At 39.8% G+C, this 26,243-nt stretch overlaps 1 protein-coding gene and 1 long non-coding RNA gene across 3 annotated transcripts in view; one reads left to right on the forward strand and one right to left on the reverse strand.

The window, feature by feature from the left end:
* Window positions 1–6,203: 6,203 nt before the first annotated feature.
* On the reverse strand, window positions 6,204–25,569 carry LOC146458313 (uncharacterized). The gene is made up of 11 exons (XM_085090901.1): window positions 23,748–25,569; window positions 23,032–23,331; window positions 21,795–21,887; window positions 20,685–20,756; window positions 18,931–19,118; window positions 17,885–18,035; window positions 17,049–17,269; window positions 14,446–14,587; window positions 10,859–11,088; window positions 9,775–9,916; window positions 6,204–6,578 (listed from the first exon to the last, which is right to left on the reverse strand). The coding sequence occupies exons 1-11, from the start codon at window positions 25,456–25,458 to the stop codon at window positions 6,370–6,372; spliced, it is 3,459 nt and encodes a 1,152-aa protein (XP_084947027.1). The 5' UTR covers window positions 25,459–25,569; the 3' UTR covers window positions 6,204–6,369.
* Window positions 13,116–26,243, forward strand: part of LOC146458314 (uncharacterized) — a 37,404-nt gene continuing 24,276 nt past the window's right edge. For both annotated transcript variants that reach the window (XR_014858264.1, XR_014858265.1), the window contains exons 1-2: window positions 13,116–13,408; window positions 15,437–15,627. This is a non-coding gene — a long non-coding RNA (uncharacterized LOC146458314). The remainder of the gene's footprint in view (window positions 13,409–15,436; window positions 15,628–26,243) is intronic.

Below are 26,243 nucleotides of genomic sequence, written 5' to 3' on the forward strand. Positions count from 1 at the left end.
CGAAGCTCCAATTTACAGTTTTGCCTCGTCGAGTGATGAGTAAGAAAAGGGATGATGCTAGGTAACAGTCTGTAACTCTAAAACTTATCATATTTAAATATTAACTTATCACAGTGACGAATTGGTTAAAATAAATAAACGATACTTTTCTAAAACGCGATAATGCCTCTTACTTAGAAGCTGCAATTTAATTTCGAGACAAGGCTTTTGACGCTGACTCGTTCATCATTGCTCATCTTGTTGTTCTATCTCCTCATCTTCTTCTTAAATAAACAATACATCATGGCGGGCAGACGTGTACAATAAAAGGTAAAGTTGGAGTTTTTTTTAGCTTTGTTTAACGAGAGTCCATCGCAGTCAGTTATGTACACAACTAAAGCATGTGCAGAATGAAAGCCTAAAAACAATTAAGGTTTTAGCAAGTTTTTCTGCACCTGCTTCAGCTGAGTACATAATGCTTTAGTTGCCTTAAAATAAAGGCTTTTCATGTTTTCTTTTTGCTTCTTCTTTAGTTTCGTACATCACTCAGGATGGTCCCTCGTTTGATCATGCATTCGTTAATTCTGTCATTCGCAGTTCAAATATATGAATTTCATGTATTTTACTTCCAAGCTTAACGAGACCATTAGAGTAAAAGACTTGAAATGTTGTTTCCTGCATCCTCCAGTCATGCCCAATGTAGACAAACTGATACCATAGTTAATAAAAGGCAATGGTTATGAAGCCTGACAAATTTCTTTGTTATATGTTTTTGTTAGGATTTTTGGCCTTGACGACAATATATTTTGAAATGTGTTGGAGCAAATGACCAATAGAAACGTTCGTGTTAAGATATTCAACTGCTGTGTGAACATTCAAACAAAGGATTGTGCAGGATCGTGGCCTTTCCAACATAAATTGCAGCACCATTGTTTTCATCGCAAAGTTTCATAACCAGTCCCTCAATAGGCCATTTCCGAGTTGCTGTGAACCTCACTATGAAAGCGAGGCTTAGTGCAAAACGTTTCATTTGAAAATTAGTTTTGTTTTGCATATGAATGAAAACTAATTTTCATAACAAAAACTTTGCACTTAGCCTCGCTTTTATAATGAGGTTCAAAGTAACTCGGAAATGGTCTATTAACTATGCTGATACGGTCTGAAAACATAGCCTCACGATCCGTACGGTTTGGCGGGGAAAGCAAATCTTAGCAAGGGCTGTTAAAATCCAAAAATGAAAATTGGGGGTAACAACGCATTTTTGCGAGATAATTAACCCTTTGACTCCTGAGCGCGCATTTACGCGCGCTTCCAAATTAGGGGTACATTTTGACCCAAAAAAGGCTCATATAGGCCCCATATTTTGTCAAAAGACACTTAATTTGTCTTACATGAAGTTGTTTACGCACTCGTTTCACTCTCGCTGAGTATTCGCCAAATTAGACCAAATTTCCTCGAGTTTTTTTCACGTCCTGTTCGCGAGCACTTTAAAAATGGCGGATGGTATTGATGACATGGCCGAAATACATCGAATAATCTTTGAAACGCCGGATAGCAGCGACGATTCCCTTTCAAGTTCGGGTGAAGATTCTGGCAGCAATTCAGAGTCGGAAAGTGCCGCAATGCCACGTGGTTTTGAACAACGTGAACAAGCAAGCACCTCGACAGCTCCAGCACGTCGAGTATTGGTTGGAAGACGCCGCCAACAACAAATAGCTGCTCAGCAAAACCCACCTATCGAGTGGAGTGCAACTAACAAAAGGTTCTTTGTCAGAACTTTACACTTTACATTGTACGTATGCAATAACTCCGAGGAATTGAATGAAAACAAAAAGTTATACATTGTTTGATTACCTTGCCTTTTCGTCAAATATAACTAGACAAGAGAAAGTTTTTTAGGTTTTTGTACTTCACAGAGTCTAAATACTTCGCAGAATTGCAATTTTTTCACTTTTCCATGATACAGAGGTGAAAATTTGAACAAGAATGTATGTAAAAGATCCATTTTTTCTCATTTCAGCTGCCACTTTGAATAAATTATTTTACTGGTTAATCATTAACCAAAAGTTAATAAATTATTTGGAATCCTTGACATGTCTACTTTCTAAATATGTATGGTTATAGGTACTTAACTCTCAAAGGAAAGTTGTTAGAGGCTTTTTTATGAGTGCATGTCATGATTAACAAGAAATTACTGAAAAACTCAGGAGTCAAAGGGTTAAGCAACAATTATTCTAAAAAACAGTAAAATACAAAGCAATGTATGGCATTTTTCCAAACCGAAGCCTTCTTTTCTCTGAAAAATGCATGGCTACCTCAATTTTCTTTTTGATACCAAGAGCATTTGCTAAGTTCTACTTTCTCCGCAAAGTTTCAAACCGGGCAAAAATATCCATGTATTACTGTGGGCACCACCCATAGAAAAGCCGAGTATCTCGAGATACGCATAACGCATGCGCAGTAACAAAAGTAGGCACCATAAAAAAGGCAACATTTTCAAGCTAGAACAGTTTGATAGGTTCGAATTCTGTAGATTAAAATTTAAATTGCCTATAAAAAATTTTAGGAAACCGGTTCTCTTGTTCCTCTAATTTACAAGCTGCTCTTGGCTTTCCAAAAATGTTAGCTGGTCTTTTCTTCGCACTTTGAAGGTCGTATTTAGAGATTAATTTTTCAGCGTTTCGCCAAAGAAAGCAGTTCTTTTTCTCCACAATTTAATCCAGTTTTCTGAGCTAGATTGTTTTTATTCCGAACACAGAGACGAGTCGTTGGGTGATACCGATTTTAGCTTTCTTGGCTTTACTAACAACCACAAGGTAAGCTGAAAGGAACTTTAGTTGTACAGTATTTGTCTCAGAGAGATCAATTGGACAGTGTTTTGAATAACGAAGATAAGTTATATTTGCTTTATGTAAATATTTATTTACTACAGCAAAAGTTAGTTACAATAATACAGCTTTAGACTAGTACATTTTTATTTGCACGTATTTTCTACACCCGCCCTTACACAGATTACACAAGACATACACGGAAACAGAACGACACAATACACTGGTCACACAAGACCACGAGCTAGAAATATGTCAGAGAAATAAAACCACGCTTTAACCAACGCGGAAGGGTGCGATCCAACGAGGAGACGGACCAAACGAGCGCCAGATGCGCGAGCTTCTAGGTGTGATCTGGGGGCATGCTCCCCCAGGAAATTGTGAAAATTGGGTTGTCTGAAACTGCATTTCGTGCGTTTTGAAGGCAGTAGGATATGAAAACAAGCACCTTAAAGCGAACTTAAAAACGTGGAAATTAGTCAAACTTTTGAACTTCAAAATTAATTTTCTTTGGCACAGAGACTACTTTACGTATGTTTTTTACAGTTTGAGAGAATAATGTCACTATTTAAAAAGAACAAAAATAGAAATAAAGTTAAAAGTCGTCATTATTTACTGGGTTTGCTGCAGCAAACCATGACGATCAGCAGTGCTGATCATCGTGATCTTTCATTAGTGTGCCAAGCTCAAGCCTCCTTGGGTACTTCTTCTTCTTCTTCTTCTTCCAGATCAATGTCTGTTAGATAGTGGATGTTCATAAGGGCCAGTGAAGAGAGCCTCTCTTGTGTCATGCTGGCTCTGTTAAAAATGTGTATCCGGCTTTGAGCACTTGTATTTCTTTCGCATTTGCAACTAGTGGTTGGTATCGTACAGCAGTACTATACTGTCTATATTTTTTTATCAATTCACTTTTTTTTAAATAGTTGGTCAACAAAAACGTGGACCTCCGCAGCCTGTGGGGGGTGCGACGGCGCACCCGTCGCACCCCTCTTCCCTACGGGCCTGTGTTTGGTTACACTTCAGCGTTTACTGTGTTTACCGAGTTTAAGTTACTTTCAACTTTGGTAATTTGTACAATTGTTTATAGTGATTCAAATAACCTAAGTAACCTATCAATAACGGAAGTGGAAAAGAATCTGCTAGCGGGAGTATCTTGTAGCGCTATTAATAAGACCGAGTTTGCAGCGTTTAAGAGTGGTTAGGGCCAGAAATGTAAAAGAAGATGAAAATGCTTTGCTTCTCGCTTCTTGGGGAAATTTAGCATCGACGACGGCGACGGCAGCAAGAACGTCACTAGCAAAGAATCATAGTGGCACGATTCGATGAACTACTTAACAAATCGACGGCAGTTTCTATGGTCTATACTCTTATAGAGCATAAAATGGCGTCATAAAATGTTCAAAACTCAAATGGAACCACGCGCCGCAGGCTCGTGGTTTCAGTTCACTGCCAAGTTTTGAACATTTTATGGCGTCATTTTATGGTCTATAAGAGTATAGATCAAAGAAAACTGCCGTCGGTTTGTTTTTTACAATAACATGGAAAAAGTACGAGCGGAATTGGCTTTATTTTCCGTTGAGAAAGCGAGCGCGTTACATCTGACGTCATTTTTATTGTCTGTACTCTTTTAAACAATAGCTATTAGCCAATCAGCGCGCGGGAATTTTGACAGTTATTATAAAATAAATAATAGATCTAGAGGCCACTCAAAACGATGGTTTCATTTTCAGATTTTATTAGTGAGAAATAGTTATGAAATGTTCTACTCGAAAGTTAGGGTCCTTATTCGTCTTTGCTTCTTGCTTTGTTTGGTCCTGATTTTCTTCTGAGTTTCTTGAAGCACCTGAAAAGAAGCCCGATCAACCTAAAATATAAAAATATGGGAAATTATTCCATGATACGCGAAAAGATTTTATTGTCATAATGGCCCATTTTGATTACAGTTGTGTGCTTAGTAACCTGGTCTTTCAGTGAAAGGGAGGTTTGAGTTGACTTGTTTTGATTCAAACCCAACTACTTTTCATATGAAAATTATGTTCTACGTTATGCTAGCTAGTTTCAATCTATATTTTAAAAGCAATGAGGATTGTGTCCAAACAAAGTCAACCACCATCTTTGCTTCAACTCAAACGCCAGGTCACTTAAAGCACTGTAAAATAAAGGCTATTTTCTTAGAGTGATTCTGCCGAACCTTCGCGAGTTTGTAGCGCAAAACCCCATAGTTTTCAGGCATTTAAATAAAACCAAAAGTTTATCTTCAGTTGTTGACTGTCGTTTTGTGTCATTTTTCCAAATTTTAAATGTTTGAATGTGGGCATACAAGTGCATTGCGGGTATCTGTGCTTATCTTCAGTCAATTCTTTTGATGAACTGGATGGATTGCCCTTGTAAAAGAAAAAACAATGTCACAAATTGTCTTCTTATCAAGATACGTGAGCCCCCACTTGCTCCCTCTAGAGTTTATAGAACAGAATCATAAGCATGCATTGAGTGTACTGAGTATGATATTGAGTCGAGTTAAGTGGGAGGGATACGACCCCCCCTACCCCCCCCCTCCCCCTAACCATGCTAACTCTGTTCTTTTAAAGATGTGTGCCTTGGTCTCCTCTGGCTTGGAGGTTTGAGTAAGGCATGAGCTGCTAACCACACTTAACTAATCAATGACATCAATGTCACCAGTCAATTAACTTTTAAATCTTGTCTTAAAACATATCTTTTTAAGTTAGCTTCTAGCCTTTAGCGCTTAAATCACTTCATTATTGTTAAATTTAGTTTATCCATACTTAGTATATTCTAATATTTTAATGCATTTTTGATCTTTGAATGTTAGAAAGCGCAATATAAATTAATAAATTATTATCATTATTATTCATAATAAAAGATTAGAGCGGTTTTCAATTGAGGTGTCGAAAGTACTGTAATGTCGCGTTTGCTTTAGTTTTGCATTACTACGCTCTGTGATTGGTTAACAAAACTCGCGCCACTTTTTCAACCAATGAGAATCCAAGCCAAAACCAATCGTGTTTTGCCGGCCGCACTCGTTTTCCCGCGCTTGGCACCAGTTGCATGTACTTGCTTCGAATTCTGATTGGTTCGTTGTGTTGTTTACACCTGTTGTGATTGGCCAAAGTAATTACTTTGGTTTTGGTTTTACGACACTCAATTGAACACCCCTCTATCACCGATTCTCAACACGTAATCAGTGGCTTATCAGTGGTTACTTACAGGTAAGAGGAGTTTCAAGATTTATCAAATACCGGTGGCTATGTGTACGATTTTCATTTCCTGTCAAGTCGCTTCATAATCTACCGTACGGGAAAACATGGCGGCTGTACATTTTACCACAATATCTTGCGAACCTGACACAGCCTTTTGCGAATGAAATCCGTCCCTGTGCTACATTGTGTAAGCTAAGTTCAAAGTTTCGAGAACTTTTCTGTGCATTTTTATGAGCGTTTTTCGGGATTTCCCGTGCTAAGGATTATGGGTAAATGTACTAGTCACCATTTTTATCAGCACGTTGGAATGTCAAAACATCGCGCGTTGCCCGTGGAAACAAACATTACAAGTGATCAGTATAGTTGGAACATTTCCATTCTTGCCTGCTATCTAAGTTATATCGACCAACAATAAACATCCAGATTGGTGTCAGAAAAGAAGATATGGTGGCCTTGAGGAGAGCTTTTCCCAGACTGCTGTGGAAGAAGTTGGTTCTTATATGATACTCCTCGATCTTCGTCTCAAATGACTTCTCTTCACACCACGATTCCTCTGCAGGAGAAAAAGGAAAACTTTCACATTTATCCAAAAATATCTTAAAAATTAATATTTGCAGTTTTGCGTGTTGAAAGAAATGTGACAATTTTCTGTGTGATTATATTTACAAACGTCTGCAAGTGAGCGCAGTGACACAATGCTAAGTATCCAAGCCTTCAAGATAGCGCGGTCAAAATGGCGGACGTCCAATGAGTAAACAGCGTGGAACTTTTCGTTATCATTATGAGGTTAAAAGGTAGGTAAACCCTAAAATATTGGAATATTTGTTTAATATGCATATTGCGCTTCATGTTAAGAAAGGTCAAGAAAGTTCCATTTGCAGCTTCCGTTCTTCTTTAACAGGGCTGTCAACTCTCACGGATAATCCGGGAGTCTCCAGATTTTGAACCGTATCTCCTGGTCTCCAGATTTATGTCTGTAATATCCAGTTTTTGAGTCGTATATTCTGGTCTCCAGATTAATGTCTGTAATCTCTCGGATAATTGAAGAAGTTTGCTATTTGTGGTAGACACGACTTTTTGACAAGAAAACATGAAATGTTTATCTTTGTTCCTGGTACTGTTTAATGTACATCCCCCCCCCCCCCCCCCTACTGAACCCGTGAATGTGGCTCCTGCAAGGCGCTTTTTTAATGCTGGCCGATGAATTCATATTCTCCATATTTGAAGACGCGTGAGGTTGACAGCGCTGCTTTAAGCCCGAGCTGACGAATAATGATAGAAGTTCTCCTGTTGGTAGAACCCGGAATTTTTTTCCAAGTACGCCTGTCACTGAGTGAAAAAATATATCAATCTGAATTTATGTCAACTCGTAATTACGTGTTTTCGTTTATCATCGATTGTCGAATTGTTCGTAGCTTCGGTCTAACTGCCGAATTCTCGTTTTGATGACGAGCGCAACCTACAGAGAGCGCAAAAGCTACTGAGGGGGTTGTTAGTGGGACATCCTGACAACCCTTCCCCCCCCCCCCCCCCCCGCCTTCCCTCGGTAGTTTTGAAGTTGCTCGCCATTAAGGATACTTCCTGGGTTCGCGGAGGTCCTTTGGAAAAAAATTCGTACGCGCGCAAGTTTTAATAAACCTCTAACAAACTATATATCATTATAAAGCTTAATAAATGTAGTTTCCTATTAAAAATATAATTTAGCGATCGTTTCCTTTTTTAAGTGCCGGGAGCCAGTAGAACCTCGAATCGACCGATGGTCGTTCCATTGAATTAATCGGTTATCGAACGCCGCGCGAAGAACGAAATCGCTGCACAGTGTTATTCACAAGGCATTAATCAACCAAAAGGTGTCAGGCTTTTTCGAAATTCTGATTGGTTATTTAGATATCCACGTCTAAAGTTTGAGTAGCAAAATATATTTGAGGCGTGTTGCGTAAACAGTCACCACGGGAAAAATATTTTGAAAATCAAAATTCCCTGACACCTTTTTGTTTGTCGTTAGTCCTCGAATCTTCTGGCCAAATTTCACGACAATCTGTCAAAACTACATACCCTATTAATTCGTTCAAAGTCGACATACTCTGCCAAAATTCAAGTGCGAGTTTTCGCTCGATAAAGGTTTGCAAGAAAAACAAGCCTCCACAGAAGATTATGACACCTCATTACGTGGCGAGCCAATCGAGCAACAGGACCCCATGGCGTCAACAACAATAGCACAGAATTTCGCGGAAAAAGTATCGCGTTGCAGACACGTTTTAGACTCCGCTCAGGCCTGGACTCCGCTGTAGTGATCGAGCGAGATGGGGAAGGTGGCGAAAGGAAAACGTAAACATCAACCAGGAAAACGAGGAAAACCAAGGCTAACGAAACCGAAAGTGCGTCAGCGGAGAGTTTGAGGAGTGCGTTGATATCAGAGATGAAATCTATTGGGAAGGTTGTTCGTTTTGATTGCGTGTAATGTAATTTACGCTTCAAGCTAAAGCGATTATTCATTTTGTATTAAAGGAAATGACTGTATAATGAAAGAAAATTGCATTTTTACTGTTATTTAGGTACGATGGTGATTTCTTCGTAAGAAATCTTCAAGATAGCGTGGAGCGGAGCAAAAAGCGAGAGAAAGGGCCACGCAGAACGCGCTATCTCCAGTATTACACGTGGGCTCATGCGCTTTTGGTGAGTTCTATTTCATCGGTCTAATTCTGCTGATTTTATGCCAATGTTTCATTACAAACGCGCAGTAAAACGTTATCTGGTTTTATCTCGCTGCAGAAGAAAGAAACCGGCCCAGAGGATGCAGAATATGATACTTGATATTTTCACAGGACGCTTGCAAAGTTACCCTGCAGGACTTTTAATTCGACCTCTGTGTACTTGATCCAATAACAGTGGATAAATTTGAAGGCCGCTGCTCCAGTTCTTCGTGATCAACTTCGACAGAACCTTCAACGTCGACTAGAGTTTCTTGGTCGAACCAAGAGCCTTTGTCGCTCTCTGCAAGATCACGTTTTCGATCTTCGCTGAAACCTATCTTTCCTTTTTTCTTAGGCCCTCGCTTCTTCTGGGATTTTATCCACAGGGTCTTTTCGTTTTTTGATGACTTTTCTATTTGGGAAGCGCGAAGAATATAACATTCGAAGTGAGAAATTTTCTGCAGGCGAGATGTAAGCAAATATGCTTATTTCTGAAATAAGAGCTGGATGAAGCGTTTTGCCGCGAAAATTCCTCTGGGGCGTCTCGCACTAAGAAGATTATGACACCTTTTTTATTTATTTACTTTTATATGGAAATACGTTTTCCTAAATGCCTCGCGCTTTTTTTTAATATTTTTCAATTTTATTTTCAGTAAAAGTTAGATAAAATTCCCAAATTCTATTTGGTCGAAAAAAATGTTTTTTCACTTTTTCACCCTATCGAACCCAGGAAGTACCCTTAAAAACCAAGATGGCGGCAATGCGATCAAAACATACGATCACGACAATCACACGAGAAAATAGGCGAGTTTATTTTTGAAATACTAGTCATCGCAACCGGTTACGAAACTTGATTTAATCCCCACCAGAACTTATCCCCATCCCACCCCCAATAAAATAAAAGAAAGACCTGGGTAAGCCTAAGCGTTACCTATTATCCTGCACAAAAATTCATGTGACGTTTCCTCGAATCAAAATCATTCAGGTTTTAATTTGCAAGTACTACTACCTGTCGCTTAGACTAGAGGGTCCGGGGATCAGTAAAATGCCACGTACCTATTGCGCAGCCGCTCACCGCGAGCTTCTCAAGACAAGTCTCGTTTCCTGTTGCATCACACACGAACTGCACATAGCGAGCTGCGACAGGAACAGCAAAGCTGCAGACAAACACCCATTGATCATCCTTGTAGAAATACGACTAAAAATAAAAACAGGAGTTTATGAATAAACTTGCTAGCTTTACATTGGATGGTACAGCTGTGATATCTCTCTTCCAGATTGGACTCCGTGCATTCGGTCCATTGAAGTGTTGATTTAAGTAACTTGTACAGTAAGAATTTTTAGATGTTTTGATCGTTCTGTTGAGAATGTTTTAGTCAAGATCTTTAGCGTTTTTAACTTATCTTAGTCGAAACATTTGTACAATTACATATCGTTTTTTTTAATCAGCTAGTTTTGTTTATACACGACCCCACAAGCTACCTAGCTTTAATCCTTATCGTGCCTAAATAAAGGTTTTGATTTTTGATTAATTTTGATGTGATTTTTATCCTAATGTAACGCTGCATATTAAGGACGGCGCCTCCTTTTGTTCTTGCGCATAGCTTCTGCGCATCTCGAGTTTGTCTGTGAAACTCGGACTTCCTAAGGACGGTGCCTGCTAATTCAAAGGTATTTTTGGGCAGTTTATGACTATGCGATAAAAGTAGATCTTAGCGGATCAAGGCAGTTGGAATCCAAAAAGAAAACTGGGGATAAACAAGTCATACATTTTTCAGAGATAACTGAGCTTCAATTTGGACAGAAAATCCCATATATTGTTCTACTGATTTTAACGCTTTTTAGAATTATTATTGCTTTTTTATCTCTTAAAAATGTGTGGTTACCCCTAATTTCCTTTTTGGATTCCAGCAGCCCTTGCTAAGATCTGCTTCTCCCACATAGTCATAAACCGCGCAAAAACACCATGGAATTCCTAGGCAACGTCCTTTAGTATGGCCATTTGATCTGAAGAACTTAGCACAGCTTTAGTATTAACTGTCATCAGACCAATCGTTCTCCCGTGATCTGTTTACTTGTTGTGGTAATATCAGCTCCCTGGAGACCTAACGAAATTGTCGTAATTTAGGACACAACAAACCTCAATTTTAAGACCTTCTCGAAAGTTCCTTAGCAGCGCCGGGTTGTTGCCGCTGACCATCAAGGCGTGCTTTTTAGCATCTTTACCAATGAACTGATAATTTGCTATAAGACTGCACGAAGGCAAGTCTAACACTGGATATTCACTGTAGATAGTGGTAAGTTGATCGTCGTCACATTTTAATCCTATTTCTCTGAACGTAGACCAATCAAGGGCACACCAATGCTTATCTGAAAGACAAGAAATAACATCGCAGCAGTTGTACACACCACCACAATGAATCATTCCAGAGAAACATATGTTCAGAAACGGAGAGCTTTTCTTCTCGAGAACACAAAAACTGCACATTAACGTACTCTGTTTTGTTGGGACGGCGGAAAACGTCCCATTTTGGGTAAGAAAGCGTCGACGTGAGATCTTTAGAAAATAGCAGACTTGTGTAGCTCACAAATTCGAGCAGATTGTGACGGTTGTTTTAGCTTGAATTATAGGATCAGGCTCCTCAACTGATCACAGAAGTAAAAGGAAAACATAACTTGCTCGCTCAAAGAAACATGGGAAGGTTTGAGGTTAACGCAAAGAACCATGGGAAAGATCAAACGAAAAAATGGCGTTCCCAAGCCTTCCCCTCGATCCGAATACTTTAAAAATCCGCCTGGGTGCGAGGTAAATTCACGTTACAGATAAACCCAATCTAATGAGTTCAGCTTTTATGGCTATTCGACCGTCAAAGGCCATAGGCAAATCCACCGTAGAAGCCGACAAAATAGGCGTCTAATTTTTTTACGTCAGTAAGATCACGGGGTCGCCGACTTGGCATGAGGAGTCTGAGTGGTCTCCTACTATCAAGGAAGAAGTGAGAACCGCTACAGTACACTGCGGGTAAACCCACAGTAGAAGCGGACAAACAGTTCAAACAGTGACCTGAATATTCAAATAGTATCAGTCTACTCTTGGTTCGCCTGTGGTGTAGAGGTTATCACTTCTGCCTTGAATGCAGGAAACCGAGGTTCGAGTCCTCGCCGGTGAAACATATTTTCATACAGTACGTTATATCTTACTATTTCATGTTTACTTACTTTGTTCCTTTGTTCATTCAATGCTGTCTGTTTCATAGATAGGGAGTGGTGAAAAAGATGCCCTTTCTGGACGGGGCGGCGTAATTTACGAAAGCTAGTTCGTAGCTAAATTTATAATTTAAGTATTTTTATGAGTCGAGAAAATAAACTGTGAACCGAAAGGGTAACAATTAAATCCAAATGTTTAAAATGGCAGAACTGAAAGGGAGAACAAATTCATGGTAGACCGGCCTTATCTTATCTTATCTTATCTTATCTTATCTTATCTTATCTTATCTTATCTTATCTTATCTTATCTTATCTTATCTTATCTTATCTTATGGCTGATTCACTTAGTATCAACATTCCCTGCTGTCTTTGTTACTCATTCTTATCTTTGAGCTACAGGGAAGGGACGCAATGTTTCGTTTTATGGTTATTTCTTACCAATTTGATCGTAATAAAAACCCTGAAAGAGTTTCATTAAGGCTGTCATGTAACGAGATAAGTCCATCCCATTGAAACAAATTCACTGTCCACCATGTTTTGTTCGTTTATTGGCTCAAGCCACTTACTTTGGGTTTCCTGGCGATTTTCCCGGCAGGATCAGGAACGTACCGTCTTTGATCAGTGCTGCCAGTTTTTTTGACCTGCAGACGTTTTCTATTTCTCAACTTAAATGATTTTTTTCGTTCAATGACATAAGTGACGTCAAAGAAGAAGATTGGTTGCAAAAGAAGGATGACTGTCAGTCCAGCATATAACGCAGTTTAATTTTTATTTGTAACGCTGGAGCAGAAGCTCGATCTGTTTAATTAATTAAAGTTAAAATGTTTAAATCAATTTGAAAGTCGAGGGACAGAAAACGCCTGCTGGTCAAAAAACTAGCGGCACTGATCATGTGACGAATAAACGTGGTGACCCTAAAAGTTGGAACGGTGGAACGGTGGAATGGTGGAAAATCAGCCCAAATCCAAAAACACGGAACGGCAGAATGGCGGAAAATCACCTCAAATCCTAAAAGATGGAACGGCGGAAAATCACCCCAAATAAACTGTAACCCTAACCTTAAACCCTAACCCGTTCCGTCTTTTAGGATCAGGGGTGATTTTCCGCCATTCCGCCGTTCCGCCGTTCCAGTTTTTAGGGTCGCCCAATAAACGAACTGGTCAGCGGTTAAGGAAAACAAACATGGTGGACTCGTTTCAATGTGATGGACTTATCTCGTTACATGATAGCTTTAATGAAACTCCTCCAGCGTTTTTATTGCGATCAAATTGATAAGAAATGTTCAATCTTGCTTCGTGGGGAAATTTCAAAGCGATAGTTGTCTCATTTCTTGGTTTGTTGCTAACATTCGTTGATGGAAATATGGCCGTGCTAGTCATTCACCTCTCACTTGTGGAACAAAAACTGGATTGCGGCTAAATATTTTAACCGATTTCACAGACGATGGATGGAACGTTCCGCTGATATGTAGAAGAGCTTGTGGGTAAGAGCCATTTTTGCGATTTATTCCTCTAAACTATGGCTAAATCGCCTGTTGCGATAAGTGCTCAAAGTAGGTAAACTTTGTGCCCTCAGATTTATTACAGCAATTAAAGCTTATGATTGTAATTGATCATATTATAAACGTGAAGGGTCAAAGTTTATGACTAGTGAAATAAAATGTTTTGAATGATCTGTATTCTCCAGAACTAACATCTGCAAGTCTTGCAACATGTAGCGTTTCGCCAGTGAGTTTCGAGCACAGCCCGGGGTGCGAAAAGTTCGAATCACAAAATTTTAAGGAAATTAAACTTTTCCGTTCGTATTTCATATTTGTTACCTACTTGCCAAGAGAAGTTGATGGAAGAGTTATGAGCGAAATCTATTTTTTAGATAAAAAATTGAATATGAGGTTCTTAGGGAGATCGGGGAGAGTCGCTGTTAATTATTATTTTTGAAATACTTTTACTTAGGCTGTAATGTAAAGAAAAATCCATGGCTTTACACCGTCAATAAAATAGGGAAATTTCTATGGGAACTCAATCTCATACCCAGAGTCCTCAGGTTCTTTGGCCAGCAGTTGGTCGCCAGGAGAGACTCTGAGGAACTGGGATTTTATTACCGCAGGATTTCTGCGGTAAAATAAAGCAAGCCGCTACGGAGCAGTCAATCAAAAAATTTAAATAAAATTCCAATTCCCCAGAGTCTCTCCAGGCGACCAACCGCTAGCCAAAGAACCTGAGGACTTTGGGTATGAGATTGATGGGAACTCTGAAATCTCGCTACTGAAACTAAAAATGTAAATTTCAAAATTCCTTTATAATTTCAAATTTCAAAAATGTTGGTCACCTGTGATGTAGATTAAGTGTAATAAATTTTTACAGGCAAAGTTTGTGGGTGCCTATGCTTATGTCACTAATGAACACTAGGCATTAAACGTGAGTACCTGAGACAACAGAAAAAGCAGAAATGGTTAAAACAGGGGCATGTATTGAGTTAGCATTTTCATTTAGCCCTTTTTGTATATTGCTTTACACTCACCTAAACGGCATCCTGTTATTTGCAACTTATTCATTGTCAAGGATCCACCATTTTCATCAGTGGGAACAAACTGCACGTATCGTGCCGGTGCTGGTTCATTTAAGCTATTGTAAAACAGCCATTCCCCGTCAGAATACTCTATCTAGAAAGAAAGCAAGCCATTATAAGAGAGATCTATCGGTCGCGTTCGATTGACCGTATTCTGGAATAAGAACAAGCGGAATAGCTGTTAGATTTCTCTTTTAAACCCTTTCACTCTCATGGGAAATGTCGTATTTTTGTAAAACGGCAACTGTGAACCCCTACACCAACTGCAATACACCCATTAAAAGGTTTTATCTGGGGCATTGTATAAATCATTCCAGCTAAGACAAAGGACGTAACAGAAAAGAATGAAAAGTGTTTAAAACGAGAAAATAAAAACCTTAAAATACAGCTCACTTCTCGTATACACTGGGACGAGTATACCCCTAAACTATAGCTTAATTTGCAGACCTCAGCACATGGTTTCTTGTCAAATGGTGGCTTGGTCTTAAAAGTGTTTGGAGGAAAAAGTTACAAAAAATGGAGGGGGTGGTTAATCATGTCTTATGTAGGAGGGGGGTAAGATTTTATGCTTCCATTGTGCAGATCTCTCCAAGATCTGTTTGGTGTCCAAATTTGATACAAATTGACCCAATATTGAGCGCGTAATGACTTCTTGTGCTATATGGCACTCTTGGAAGTGAGAGGATTAAGTACATTGGGAAGACATTTCTGCAAACTTTCGATAACACATGATAATTTAACAGCGATTTTGTTTGTATTGTTTGTATTCATATTCTGGAATAGCATCAATCGAACGCACCCTTGAGTTCTTTCTTTAAATACAGTGAACTTCCGCGCCATTCTGGAAGCATATGGCTTTTCTGTGTTAAATTTTGAACATACTTGTTTCTTTCATGAAATTTCTTTGACAAAATATATGATTTTATATTTGTTTTTCCATCAGAGCAATGGCTTTTGAGACCCTGCAACAAGACGTTCCGCTATAAAAGAGCAAGCTCCTCCTTCATGTCACACCTTTGTTGGTGTGAAATGCAAATTTAGACACCGTCCAGTCGTGGCACGTTGTTGACTCAAGTGTCCTTTGCAATTGACGAAATATGCTTTAAGGTTCGTCAATCACCACAGCAATATAAGGTATAGTTTCTAAATAGGTTAACAGGGATTATTCCGAAGACTAAGCTAATTTTACAGCAAAGGTCGTACAAAAAGACGCATGTTGTTTGTCAGTTAACGTTGTTTACGTTCTAGCTGGTTGATTGACAACTGGTTTTAAGAATGGTCAGACCAGACCCTTTTATTCTGGGATTTCCTGTTTAAGCGAAAGAGGCTCGGTTGTCGTTCTCTAGCTAGCTCTTCCATCAGCTTGCAACCGTAGAGAGTGCTTATTCTAGCCAATTCACCCCAAAATTAGACGATTAGTGAGGAAGAGGGCTTTGACACCCTTATTGTCACGGCAGGCCTTCCCTCACTTTTCTGGGAATAGATGTTAACATTCTTCCCTTCTGTACTTTCTACAATGGTTTAATCAATTAACGGCTAATGACTTTGTGAGAATTGGTGACGTAATTGATCTTTCGAAACAGTCAGCAAATCAACAACCTCCCACGTAGTTGTTTTTAAGGGAGTCGTATTACAGTAGAGTAATACGACTCCTCTAAAGCGCTAGCAAATCAAGGCAACATATAGCCGTTGCACAAATAAAAATTGGGGAAAAATGTGCGGCTGAGGTAAGAGAGGGAAAAAACGCAACCCTTGCCACGGGTCGAAAAAGTTGCAACCCGGAATCACATCTGGGTGCAGGGGTGAAAGACACTCAACTGGTGACAAGGGTGCAAGAACATGTAACCGCGCGGCAAGCGCGGGAAAAATGTAACTGGTTCCAACCATGACACAACACGTATCCGATTGATTCTTGGTGCGGGAAGACTAAATGGTGGAGAAGAGGTCATGATTTGCCTCATGTTCTCTTGTGGTTTGCCGACACCTGGTTTTTAAATCGATCCAATGCGAGTACGATATTTGCCGTTATTTGGCATCTTCTCTGATATCGATATGATTTGCCTCGTGTTCTCTTGTGGTTGGCCGATACCTGTTTTTCAAATTGATCCGATGCGTGTGCGATATTTACCGTTGTTTTACATCTTCTCTGTTATCGATATGATTTGCCTCATGTTCTCTTGTGCTTGGCCAAAAACTGTTTTTCATAATCGATCCGATGGGAATACGACATTTACCGTTATTTTACATCTTCTCTGATATCGATATAATTTACCACATGTTCTCTTGTGGTTGGCCAATTCCTGTTTTTCATAATCGATCCGATGCGAGTACGATACTTACCGTTATTTTATATCTTCTCTGATATCGATATAATTTATCACATGTTCTCTTGTGGTTTGTCGATTATACCTGTTTATCAAATCGATGCGATGCGAGCACGATATCTACCTACTCCGATATCGATACGGTTGTCGATATTTTGACTAGTCGTCGTCCGTGATTTGTGTGTATAACGTCATCGCAACAACCGAATGTAAGCGCTCTTTTTGACTTACCTCAACATCCATATCCCCGTCATACTCTGTCAACAGCATGGAATTTTGGCCGCTTATCATCAATTTATGGTTCCTCGATTCGTTAGAAGTGAACTGATAGCTTGTAATCAGACTGCACGAAGACAGCTTTCTTACTTCTTCTTTGTTGAGTAAGGAACTCTTGCGATCACCGCATAGGATATCATCAGCAGTAAAAGTTTTGGGTTTGCATCTGGACTTCACTGGAAAAAAAACAAAGATTCTCAAATCAGTAAAACCTCTTTTTGTGAAGTGCAAATGTTCTTGCCTTCATTCGGCCATCCGCGCTTCACATCACCCACCCACCCCCACCCACCCTCCCCACCCTATAGAAACCAAACGTTATTTCACCAGAAGAAGTCGGGTAGCAGGGGTGAAGCAGTGTTGAGAGCACTCGCCTCCCATGAATGTGGCCCGGGTTCGATTCCCGGTGTTAACGCCATATGTGGGTTGAGTTTTTTGTTGGTTCTCGTTCTTACGCCGAGAGGTTTTTCTCCGGGTACTCTGGTTTTCCTCCCTCCACAAACACTACCATTCCCAAATTTCAGTTCGAGCTGAAAGAGCCGCTCCGTGAAAGCCACCAAAATCCCATTTACACTGTTTAACTCTTACCACTTCGTGTGTTAACGTTAGAATGCTACCATTCCCTGGATTCATCTGCATGAAATGTGGCGTTTTTCCCTATGTCTTTAATCATGAGTCACGTTCAGAAAGCAGGGTCCTTTTATTTCTTATATTTCTATAACAAAACCAAACGTCCCGCGGAAGAAAAAAAGCAGCCATTTTTTCTCGTCACGAATTTATCTTTGTGTCCTTACCTAAAGTGCAGCCACTCAAAGTTAATCCATACAAACACTTGGAGTCTTCATCCTGGTCAGCGGCAAACTGCACTAAACGAGCGGGGACTGGTTCAGAGAAGTAGTAATGATATGTCCAGGCTACATCGTTGTTGCTTTCAATATAAGTTGTCTGAAAACGAAAAAGAGGTACGCATGCACCACATTGGACCAAGGTTTGGGTAAATGAAATTTCGGGAATGTCAGTGTGATAAATGTGTGTTGAATATTCTCGGAGAAATCAACTTTTAAAAGCTGTGAAGTTTACAAAGACCAGCCAGCTATACATTCTCTGTAACATACACGTCATACTCAAATTTTCAGCGAGGACTAAGTTTGTCGAGTTATGTTAACTTACAGAGTATATTTATTTGTAGCTAGTATTGCTGTTTATCCTAATGTAGCCAGTGGGATTGAGCATGTAAACAGAGATCCTTCTATTAACCTAAAATTTATTTCAGTTTGTGTACGAGGCTTTCTGAAATTTAGAAGTAACTTGGCATCAGAGCCACGTGCGAAAGATACTGAACTCGATTCTTCACCAATTAGATCTCGGTTTTTCCTTTATAGCTTCTCCTTAATGACAAAATGAATGCTGTTAAGGATGGTGCCTCCTAATACAGAAGTAGTTTTGCACAGTTTATGACTATGCGGGAAAAGCAGATCTTAGTATGGTCTACTGGGATCCAGAAAGAAAATTGGGGGTAGCGGGGCATTTTTTTTAGAGATGATTAAGCAACCATTGTTCTAAAAAGCAGTAAACTACATGTATGTTTTTTTTTTCGAAATTAAAGCTTTATCATCTCTGAAAAATGCATGGTTACCTTCAATTTTCTTTTTGGATACCAAGAGCACTTGCTGAGTTCTGCCTTCTCCGCATAGTTTTAAACCGCGCAAAAATATCCCTGTATTAGTAGGCACCACCCATAGGAAACCAGAGTATCTCGAGATGCGCAGAACGTATACGCTGTAAAAAAAAAGTAGGTACCGTCCTTAACACGTCCGAGCTTCCCAATTTATCCATATACCTTCATGTTAACGTCACCATTGAACTCCACCATCTTTTGCGTCTCATTAGCACTGATGAGCAGTTTGTATTGTCTGTGTGTCCTGGTTGTGAAGGTATAACCAGTGATTACACTGCAAGGTGACAACTCCTCCACCCCATGATCGTGAGTTATCACTCCTTCATCTTCCTTGCTGTGACATGGCACCTCTGACAAGAATGGAAAAAAAAAGAAACAAAATGTCTTTGTTAGTATTTTTGGCCTTGACCGTGCACAGACCACAATAGATTTTGAAATGTGTTGGAGCAACTGACCAATAGAAACGTTCCTGATAGGAGCACTCGGATTTTTTTCCGAGGATGCCTGTGTCATTTACTGATTAATACATCATTCTTATTTATTCACCAGGCTTAACATATTTCAGCACATTATTTCCATTGCGCATATGCCACACGCAGACATCCCAATCCTAGCAGTATGCAGGACGTTTGTCTCATGAACCTAGTTTAATGGCCTTAGCTCTCACCAGTCTCCTGTAGCTCAGTGGTAGAGCATCCGAACTAGTAATCGGAAGGTCTTAGGTTCGACTCCTGATAGGAGCACTCGGATTTTTTTTCCGAGGATGCCTGTGTCATTTACTGATTAATACATCATTCTCAGAAACGTTCCTGTTAAGATATTCAACTGTGGTGTGAACATTAAAACAAAGGATTGTGCACGGTCGCGTCCCTTCCAACAAAAATTGCAGCACCATTGTTTCATGGCAAGGTTTCACAACCAGTCCCTTGATTTACTATGATTATAACAAAACACTTGCTTTTTTAACAGACGCTTCCTAAGGATAGGGGTATCTTTCAGGTTCAGTTAGAGCATTTTTTTTATGCTATTTGTGAGTCTGCTATGTCGAAATTTTCCGTTCAACAATTGAGCTTTTTTTTTCTAATTGAAGTCAGTAAAGCTGTAGATGCTAAGCTCGGCAACCACAAGCGCAATCTTGTGCTTGATTAGTTAATCACAGATAGCATGCTGTTCTTTACACAGTTAAGCACCAGCTTAGTTTTGCGACAATTATTAGAAAGCTGACCCTAATTACTGATGTAATGTCAAGTACACTGCAGTTAGCATAGCTGCAAGTTAATACCAAATTCAGTTTGTTTCTTTAACGTTAATTGGTTAACATACATTAATTTTTCCTTTAGAAGAATTTTTAGACAATGCAATGTCAGTGAATACAATACCAGAACCGCCTCTAATTATCGCCCACATACTTGTGGAACGAATATTAAGCGATTTTCCATTCTCTTCCAAGGTCCTAAAGTCTGGAACTCTTTGCCTACAGCTATTACGAGTCTCGTTTGTCCTTTAAGAAAAAAATGCTTACTTTTTTGACCAATCAATACAATTAATTATCACCTAAACCGAGTTCATAAATCACTTCAGCTTACTTCTGCTATGTTGTTATTATCAAGGTTATCGGTCCCTGGGAGGCCCCATGTAAAAGCCCTGTGGTTTCTGGTAGACTCCCAGCCAAATATATCTTCTATGTTTGTATTTATTTTTTTCTCTTGCATATTCTATAGTGAAATGGTTACTTTTGTCTCTTTTATCTCAATTATCACTTGGCAAAATGAAATGAATAAATAAATAAATAAATAACTAAATAATAGCCGCCATTTTTTACGTTGTATACTCATGCAATAAATTAGTGTCTATAGGAAGTAAGGTACATGTTGATCACTGCTAATGTAGATGTGTCACCAGATTATGTTACATACCAATCGTCCAGCTGGTGGCGTAGTTTCTTTGGTCGTGTTTGACTAACCTCAGTTGTTCAACATTGCACTTGCCTGAAACCAAACATGAACTTAATAAAAAAACGAACGAACTGCAGTCATACCCTGTTCTTACGGACACCGTATGGACCAGAAAAAGTGTCGTCCGCATTACGGAATGTCCTTGTTAAGGACGGTGCCTACTTTTGTTACTGCGCATACGTTCTGTGTATTTCGAGATACTTTGATTTCCTATGGGTGGTGCCTACTAATACAGGGATATTTTTGTGCGGTTTAAAACTATACGGAGAAAGCAGAACTGAGCAAGTGCTCTTGGTATCCAAAAAGAAAATTGGGAGTAACCATGCATTTTTCAGAGATAATAAAGCTTAAATTTGGAAAAAAAAAAGCCATAAAAAAACCGATAAGAATTTTATAGCTTTTTTGTAGTATTATTGTTGCTTAATTATCTCTAAAAAACGCGTGGTTACCCTCAATTTTCTTTTTGGATTCCAATAGCCCTTGCTAAAATCTACTTTATCCGCATAGTCATAAACCGCGCAAAAATACTTCGGTATTAGTAGGCACCGTCCTTAAGCGTGTTAATTTACAAGAAAATGTGGGAAAATGGGGAAAATGGGGTGGGACCAAGAAAACTCTCCGTATTAATGAGCTACCGGTATTAAGCCGGGGTACCGTAAAGCGGGATCTCGGAAAACGCTGAACGCACGGATAAGAAGATAGATGAGCTAATGAACTGATAGATGAACGGTCGAACGGAAATACTGGCAGATGAAAGGTTGAATTGATAAAACATCCACGCCGCGCAGTATGTGTCTTGCCACACCTTGTCACACCCCCTAGATCTTTTGGAAAACATATTTTGTCTTAAAAAAACACGAAAAGGAGAGACTAGGCTTGGAAACTACCGCGATATTTTTGGAGTTTAAATCCCAAATTTTGTTTTCCCGCGAGTCTCCCGCAGATTATAGTCATTTTGAACCTGTTCCTGGACGATTTCCAGTGACGTGAATAAGTTATTTACTCTGTCCTGGAAATCTTGTCAAGAATACCTATTCTTTTTCGCTCTACAGTCGGTAACTACAACCTTACCTGATTTTGTAACGACAGGTTGACCAAAATCGTCTTCATCTATTTCCTGATTATCGACAGAGGTAGAGTTGAATTCTTCAATGATCGCCCTTTCTGTTTATTATAGGATTATAATGAAATTAGACTTGAAAAGTTAAACTAGAAAGCAAATAATAGCAGAAAGTTTCTCTTGATGGATGTTTTAGCTAGGAAAAAGCAGCGGTGAATTTCTGTTCGGTAACAGCTTAATGTCTTCGAGTTACATGATTGAATCAGGTGTACGTTTCTCAAAAACTCTGAAAGCTTTTTGGGATGGAAGCTATTTTTCTCGGACAATGTTCTTTACCAAGATGAAATTGTTAATAATTTTGAAAGCTAAAACGTTGAAAACGCCACAAGATTAAGAAATACGTTCGATTAGCTTGCACGAAAAACTACCACAAATCGCCGCAGGTAGAAAACGGAATTGAAATATATACATCTCGAGCCCGAAAAGTCTTAAGGCCGATTTAGACGGTACAACTATTGCTGTCGACTGTCGCATGCGATTTCTAGAGCGCGCGCTGCTCTCGTCATGCAAAAAATCGCACACAACTCTCGTCATTCAACATTGCCTATGCCTACGATTGTCATGTTATAAAATCCTACGACATATTTTGTGACGTACACACGATAGTCGTAAGCGAGTTGTAGGTTTGATTTACACGAAACAATTCGTGTCGTAGGCCTGTCGTAAGCTTGTCGCATGCGACAACGTCGTACCGTGTAAATCGCCCTTAAGGGAGTTTTGAAAAACAGACCCCAGTTTCGAGTCAACTGAATGTATATAGAATCCCCCGAAGCAGGTCCTCTAGTAATAGAGAAGTTTTGTTCCAATTCCAAGGATAGGCGCTTGATTCATAAACAAAATTCAAATTATTTCTCATAGGGGCATAAACAAAATGTCGCCTTGGCTTAAAAAAGTACCAGATGATATCAGGTTCTGTAACACAACCCGTGAACTTTCTGTAACAAATAACCATTAGGCATAAATAGAGAAATGTCCCTTTTGAATGCTCCAATGCCAGTTAGAAGAACAGATGAAGGACCACATTAATTCAGTCAAAATCAACCTAGAAATCAAAATAAAATTTACAAGTAACGTATTCACGGGGCGAGGCCCTTCACCAACTTTTGTCACCTGACGTAAATGGAATTAAGTACCGTGATCTAATTTCATTGTCTTAGCTCAAAAGACGTCGGAACTATTTAGTCTCACCTTTGTCGTGTTCGATTTTGAATGTTATTAGCTCCTTACAACCACCTTTCTCCGTTTCAACTACAAAGGTTCCATAGTGCCTCCAGTCCAAGGAGCTGATAACAAGGGTTTCTGAAACTGTGTTACCCTTGACGCCACGCTCAAATGCCATATCAGGGTCGTCGGGAACTTCTGGGATAAGTTGTGCGTCATACGTCCATCTTGTTTTTAATCCTTTTTCTGTTTCCAGTGAGAGAAAAATTTCATCGCCCGGTAAAGCGAAGACTTGAGTTGGTGATTTGGCGATGAGACGAGGTTGAGCTGTGTGGAAAGTTTTGATGGAGAAGAGAAGTAAGAAGACAATGCTTACTTGACATTCTACACACACTTTCTAGTATGATAATCCTTGGTTGGATGCTTGCCGCCATGTCTCGAGGAATGTAGTTTTTGACGGTACACGATCTAAATATTATGCAGGTATTGAACTTTATGAATACAGCGCTGAGTTGTCTTATCTACAAACGGTCTTTTAGGGATAGTAACCCCTCTCCCTTCTCTTTTGTTCCAGGAAGGTTATTTCTCCCTTATCTTGTTTCCTCCGGGGCAGTAAATGACATCGATATTGTCGAAATCGATATATTTCATGGTGGTTCATCTCAAACAAAACAACAATCAAGATAGAGTAAGACATAGTATATCTTTAAAATTGCACTTTCTTTAAAAAAAAAAAACCTAACCTTTTAAATTGAATAGACCGACGTTTGCTGCCTCCCCAGAAAACGAGGAACCTCGTATGATAATCCAAGTGTCTCTTTTCATGTTCTTAAGAGACAGCTTTTTAAAATCCGCGGAGAGTTCAAACGCAGGATCATCAACGGATATTTCTTGATCAATTCTGTCTTGTGAAAATCCATATGTCCACTTGATACTTTCTTCGTGAACAGCAAAGCCTCCGGAAACTTGAATGCTCATACTCCCACTCTGCCCCTTGCATAGTTCTAAGAAATCTGGCTTTAAGGACAAACTCATCGGATAGCGTACGTTAAGCTTAAAGTTCCCCTTGTAAGTGGCCTGCTGAATGCGAGGGTCTGCTTCTTCAAAGGTATATTGTACAAAATACTTTCCACTCATCTCTTTACGAAGGTTGTGTATCGTAATGGTACTAAGTTTGTCTGGTGGTGCACGAGCTTCTAAATGAAACTTCTTAGCAAATCTGTCTAAGCGCAGATCCCCCGAGCCAACACTGAGTCCACTGGGTTTGTGGATTCCGAATGCACCAAACTGGAATTTCAAGCTTCTGCCGTGAATTAAAACTATCTCCACCGCTTCTAAGTTAGATTCCTTAAGGTATGGGTCACCATTCGAACTAAAAAACAGAAACCAAACTTGTCTGACTGTGCACTGTGGGATCCTACATTCTACCAACTCTAGCCTGTCGTCCGATTTACTTGTTATATGAGGTTCGTCCTTCTTATCTTTCGCAACAAAACAATGTGGCCTAGACTTCCCCTCTCTTGGTCTGCAAAGATTCCACTCCCACCCTTTCCCAGACATGCACAATCGTGGTAGTCCGTTGCTGTCCTCTTTGAGTGTTACGATTGTTCGGCCATCGTAAGCCGGGTGCTTTCGCGTCCACTTGGAAATAGGTTGGACATAGTGGTAGAGATCAAAATCCCCGTTGCCATTCCCATACATACAATCCGAACATTCCTGTATCAGACAGAATTGCTTCCGCAAAGCAGGCAAAGTCGAGGTCGTGATACACCACGGGCTGAAGTCGTTCGTTGGATTTCTGCAGTAACGGTGTCGTTTCATCATATCCACGTCGTAAATATCGCTATATGAATTGGGGGCATTCTCGAACCAATATTGGCAGGTTAGTGGAGGGTTACTCTTGGTGAGAAAAGTCTCTCCTCTGTAGTCTTTGCCAGTTCCATGGTAACAGTCCGTGTTAAACTTCCAATAATAATGTTCGCATGATTCGTCGTAGAATCTCGGACGGTTAAAAGTGCATAGTCTTGGATCAGTGGGGTATCCCAATGGCGAATGTAACCGCGTCACGACCCAGATAATCTGGAATTTTGGTCGGCCATTGAGCATTAGTTCGCAGGACACAACTAACATCTCAGTTGCCATCGGAAACCCACCTTTCCCAATTTTCAGCTTGGAGTGATGCTCCTCGATTTTACCATCCAAAATCAGGCTGGACGATTCGGCGTATGGCCCCGAGCTTGCTTTATTCATCAGCTCCCACCTATACTGCGTGAAGCCAGGAACAAAACAGTCCAACGTGCCGTTGTCTGTGGTTCCTATGAACTCGACGTGTCTAACTGCCACAGGCATCTTCGCATAATATCCATCTATGATTTCAACTTCGTCGTCAAACAAGAGCGAATAAACTCCACTGAATGAAAGGCAAATTAACAGGCCTGTAGTCCATGACTTCATCCTGCCTTAGCCGAAATTCATCAGATTACCCGTATAAAATGACAACAAAATACTTTTAGGCACAATCCTGAATCTGTCTGATGGTGAATGAAAAATGCAAGCTGCGCGCGCCAAGTAACAACTGTGACGTACTAGTGTTCCATAGCGCGCGCGGCAGAATTTTTATTCCAGATTCGTTTACCAGCGAAAACAAGGAAAACTCCAACCTTCTTTCAACGTCAAATGTTTCAGTGTGCTACGCTCGTGACACGTCGAGTACACCATCTTTCTAGTGGAAGAAATGTGATGTCATGAATAAATGATAGATGTATTAATCAGTGAGTGACACAGGCATACTCGGAAAAAGAAAATCCGAGTTCTCCTATCAGGAGTCGAACCTAAGACCTTCCGATTACTAGTTCGGATACTCTACCACTGAGCTACAGGAGACTCGTGGGAGCTAGGCCTTTCAGTCACAGACGGAAAAATACCGCTAATTAATTAATTTTTATTCTTTCTCTGTCACCACACAAGAAACTTTCGCCATTGTTTATTCCAGCAGTATGTAGGACGCAAGACCCCTTGGAACAATTTTTAGAACTGATTATCAAAATACTCATTAGTAATACTAGTAATACTTCTCACTAAATCTGTCCCCGCTTTTTTCTCATTGAAAAAAATAAAATATTATTATTCTATGTTATGCTGCATTGGTGTCCTATGAACGCAACAAGATGGCGCTTATTATTATGAACACAAAGGGACGTCGCATATCTTTTCACAGAAGCAGCGAATCACAGCGGTAA

This window comes from Pavona decussata, unplaced genomic scaffold (genome assembly GCF_977016875.1).
Source record: "Pavona decussata unplaced genomic scaffold, jaPavDecu1.1 SCAFFOLD_233, whole genome shotgun sequence".
Classification (NCBI taxonomy): Eukaryota; Metazoa; Cnidaria; class Anthozoa; order Scleractinia; family Agariciidae; genus Pavona; species Pavona decussata.

Excerpts from the sequence above, each read along its gene's own strand:
- LOC146458313 (XM_085090901.1), bottom strand. The coding sequence starts at position 25,458 with ATGAAGTCATGGACTACAGGCCTGTTAATTTGCCTTTCATTCAGTGGA. Across the intron at positions 20,757-21,794 it reads ACCTGTCGTTACAAAATCAG|GCAAGTGCAATGTTGAACAA; the intron begins GTAAGGTTGTAG and ends GTTTGGTTTCAG. Across the intron at positions 6,579-9,774 it reads GGTGAGCGGCTGCGCAATAG|AGGAATCGTGGTGTGAAGAG; the intron begins GTACGTGGCATT and ends TTTCTCCTGCAG.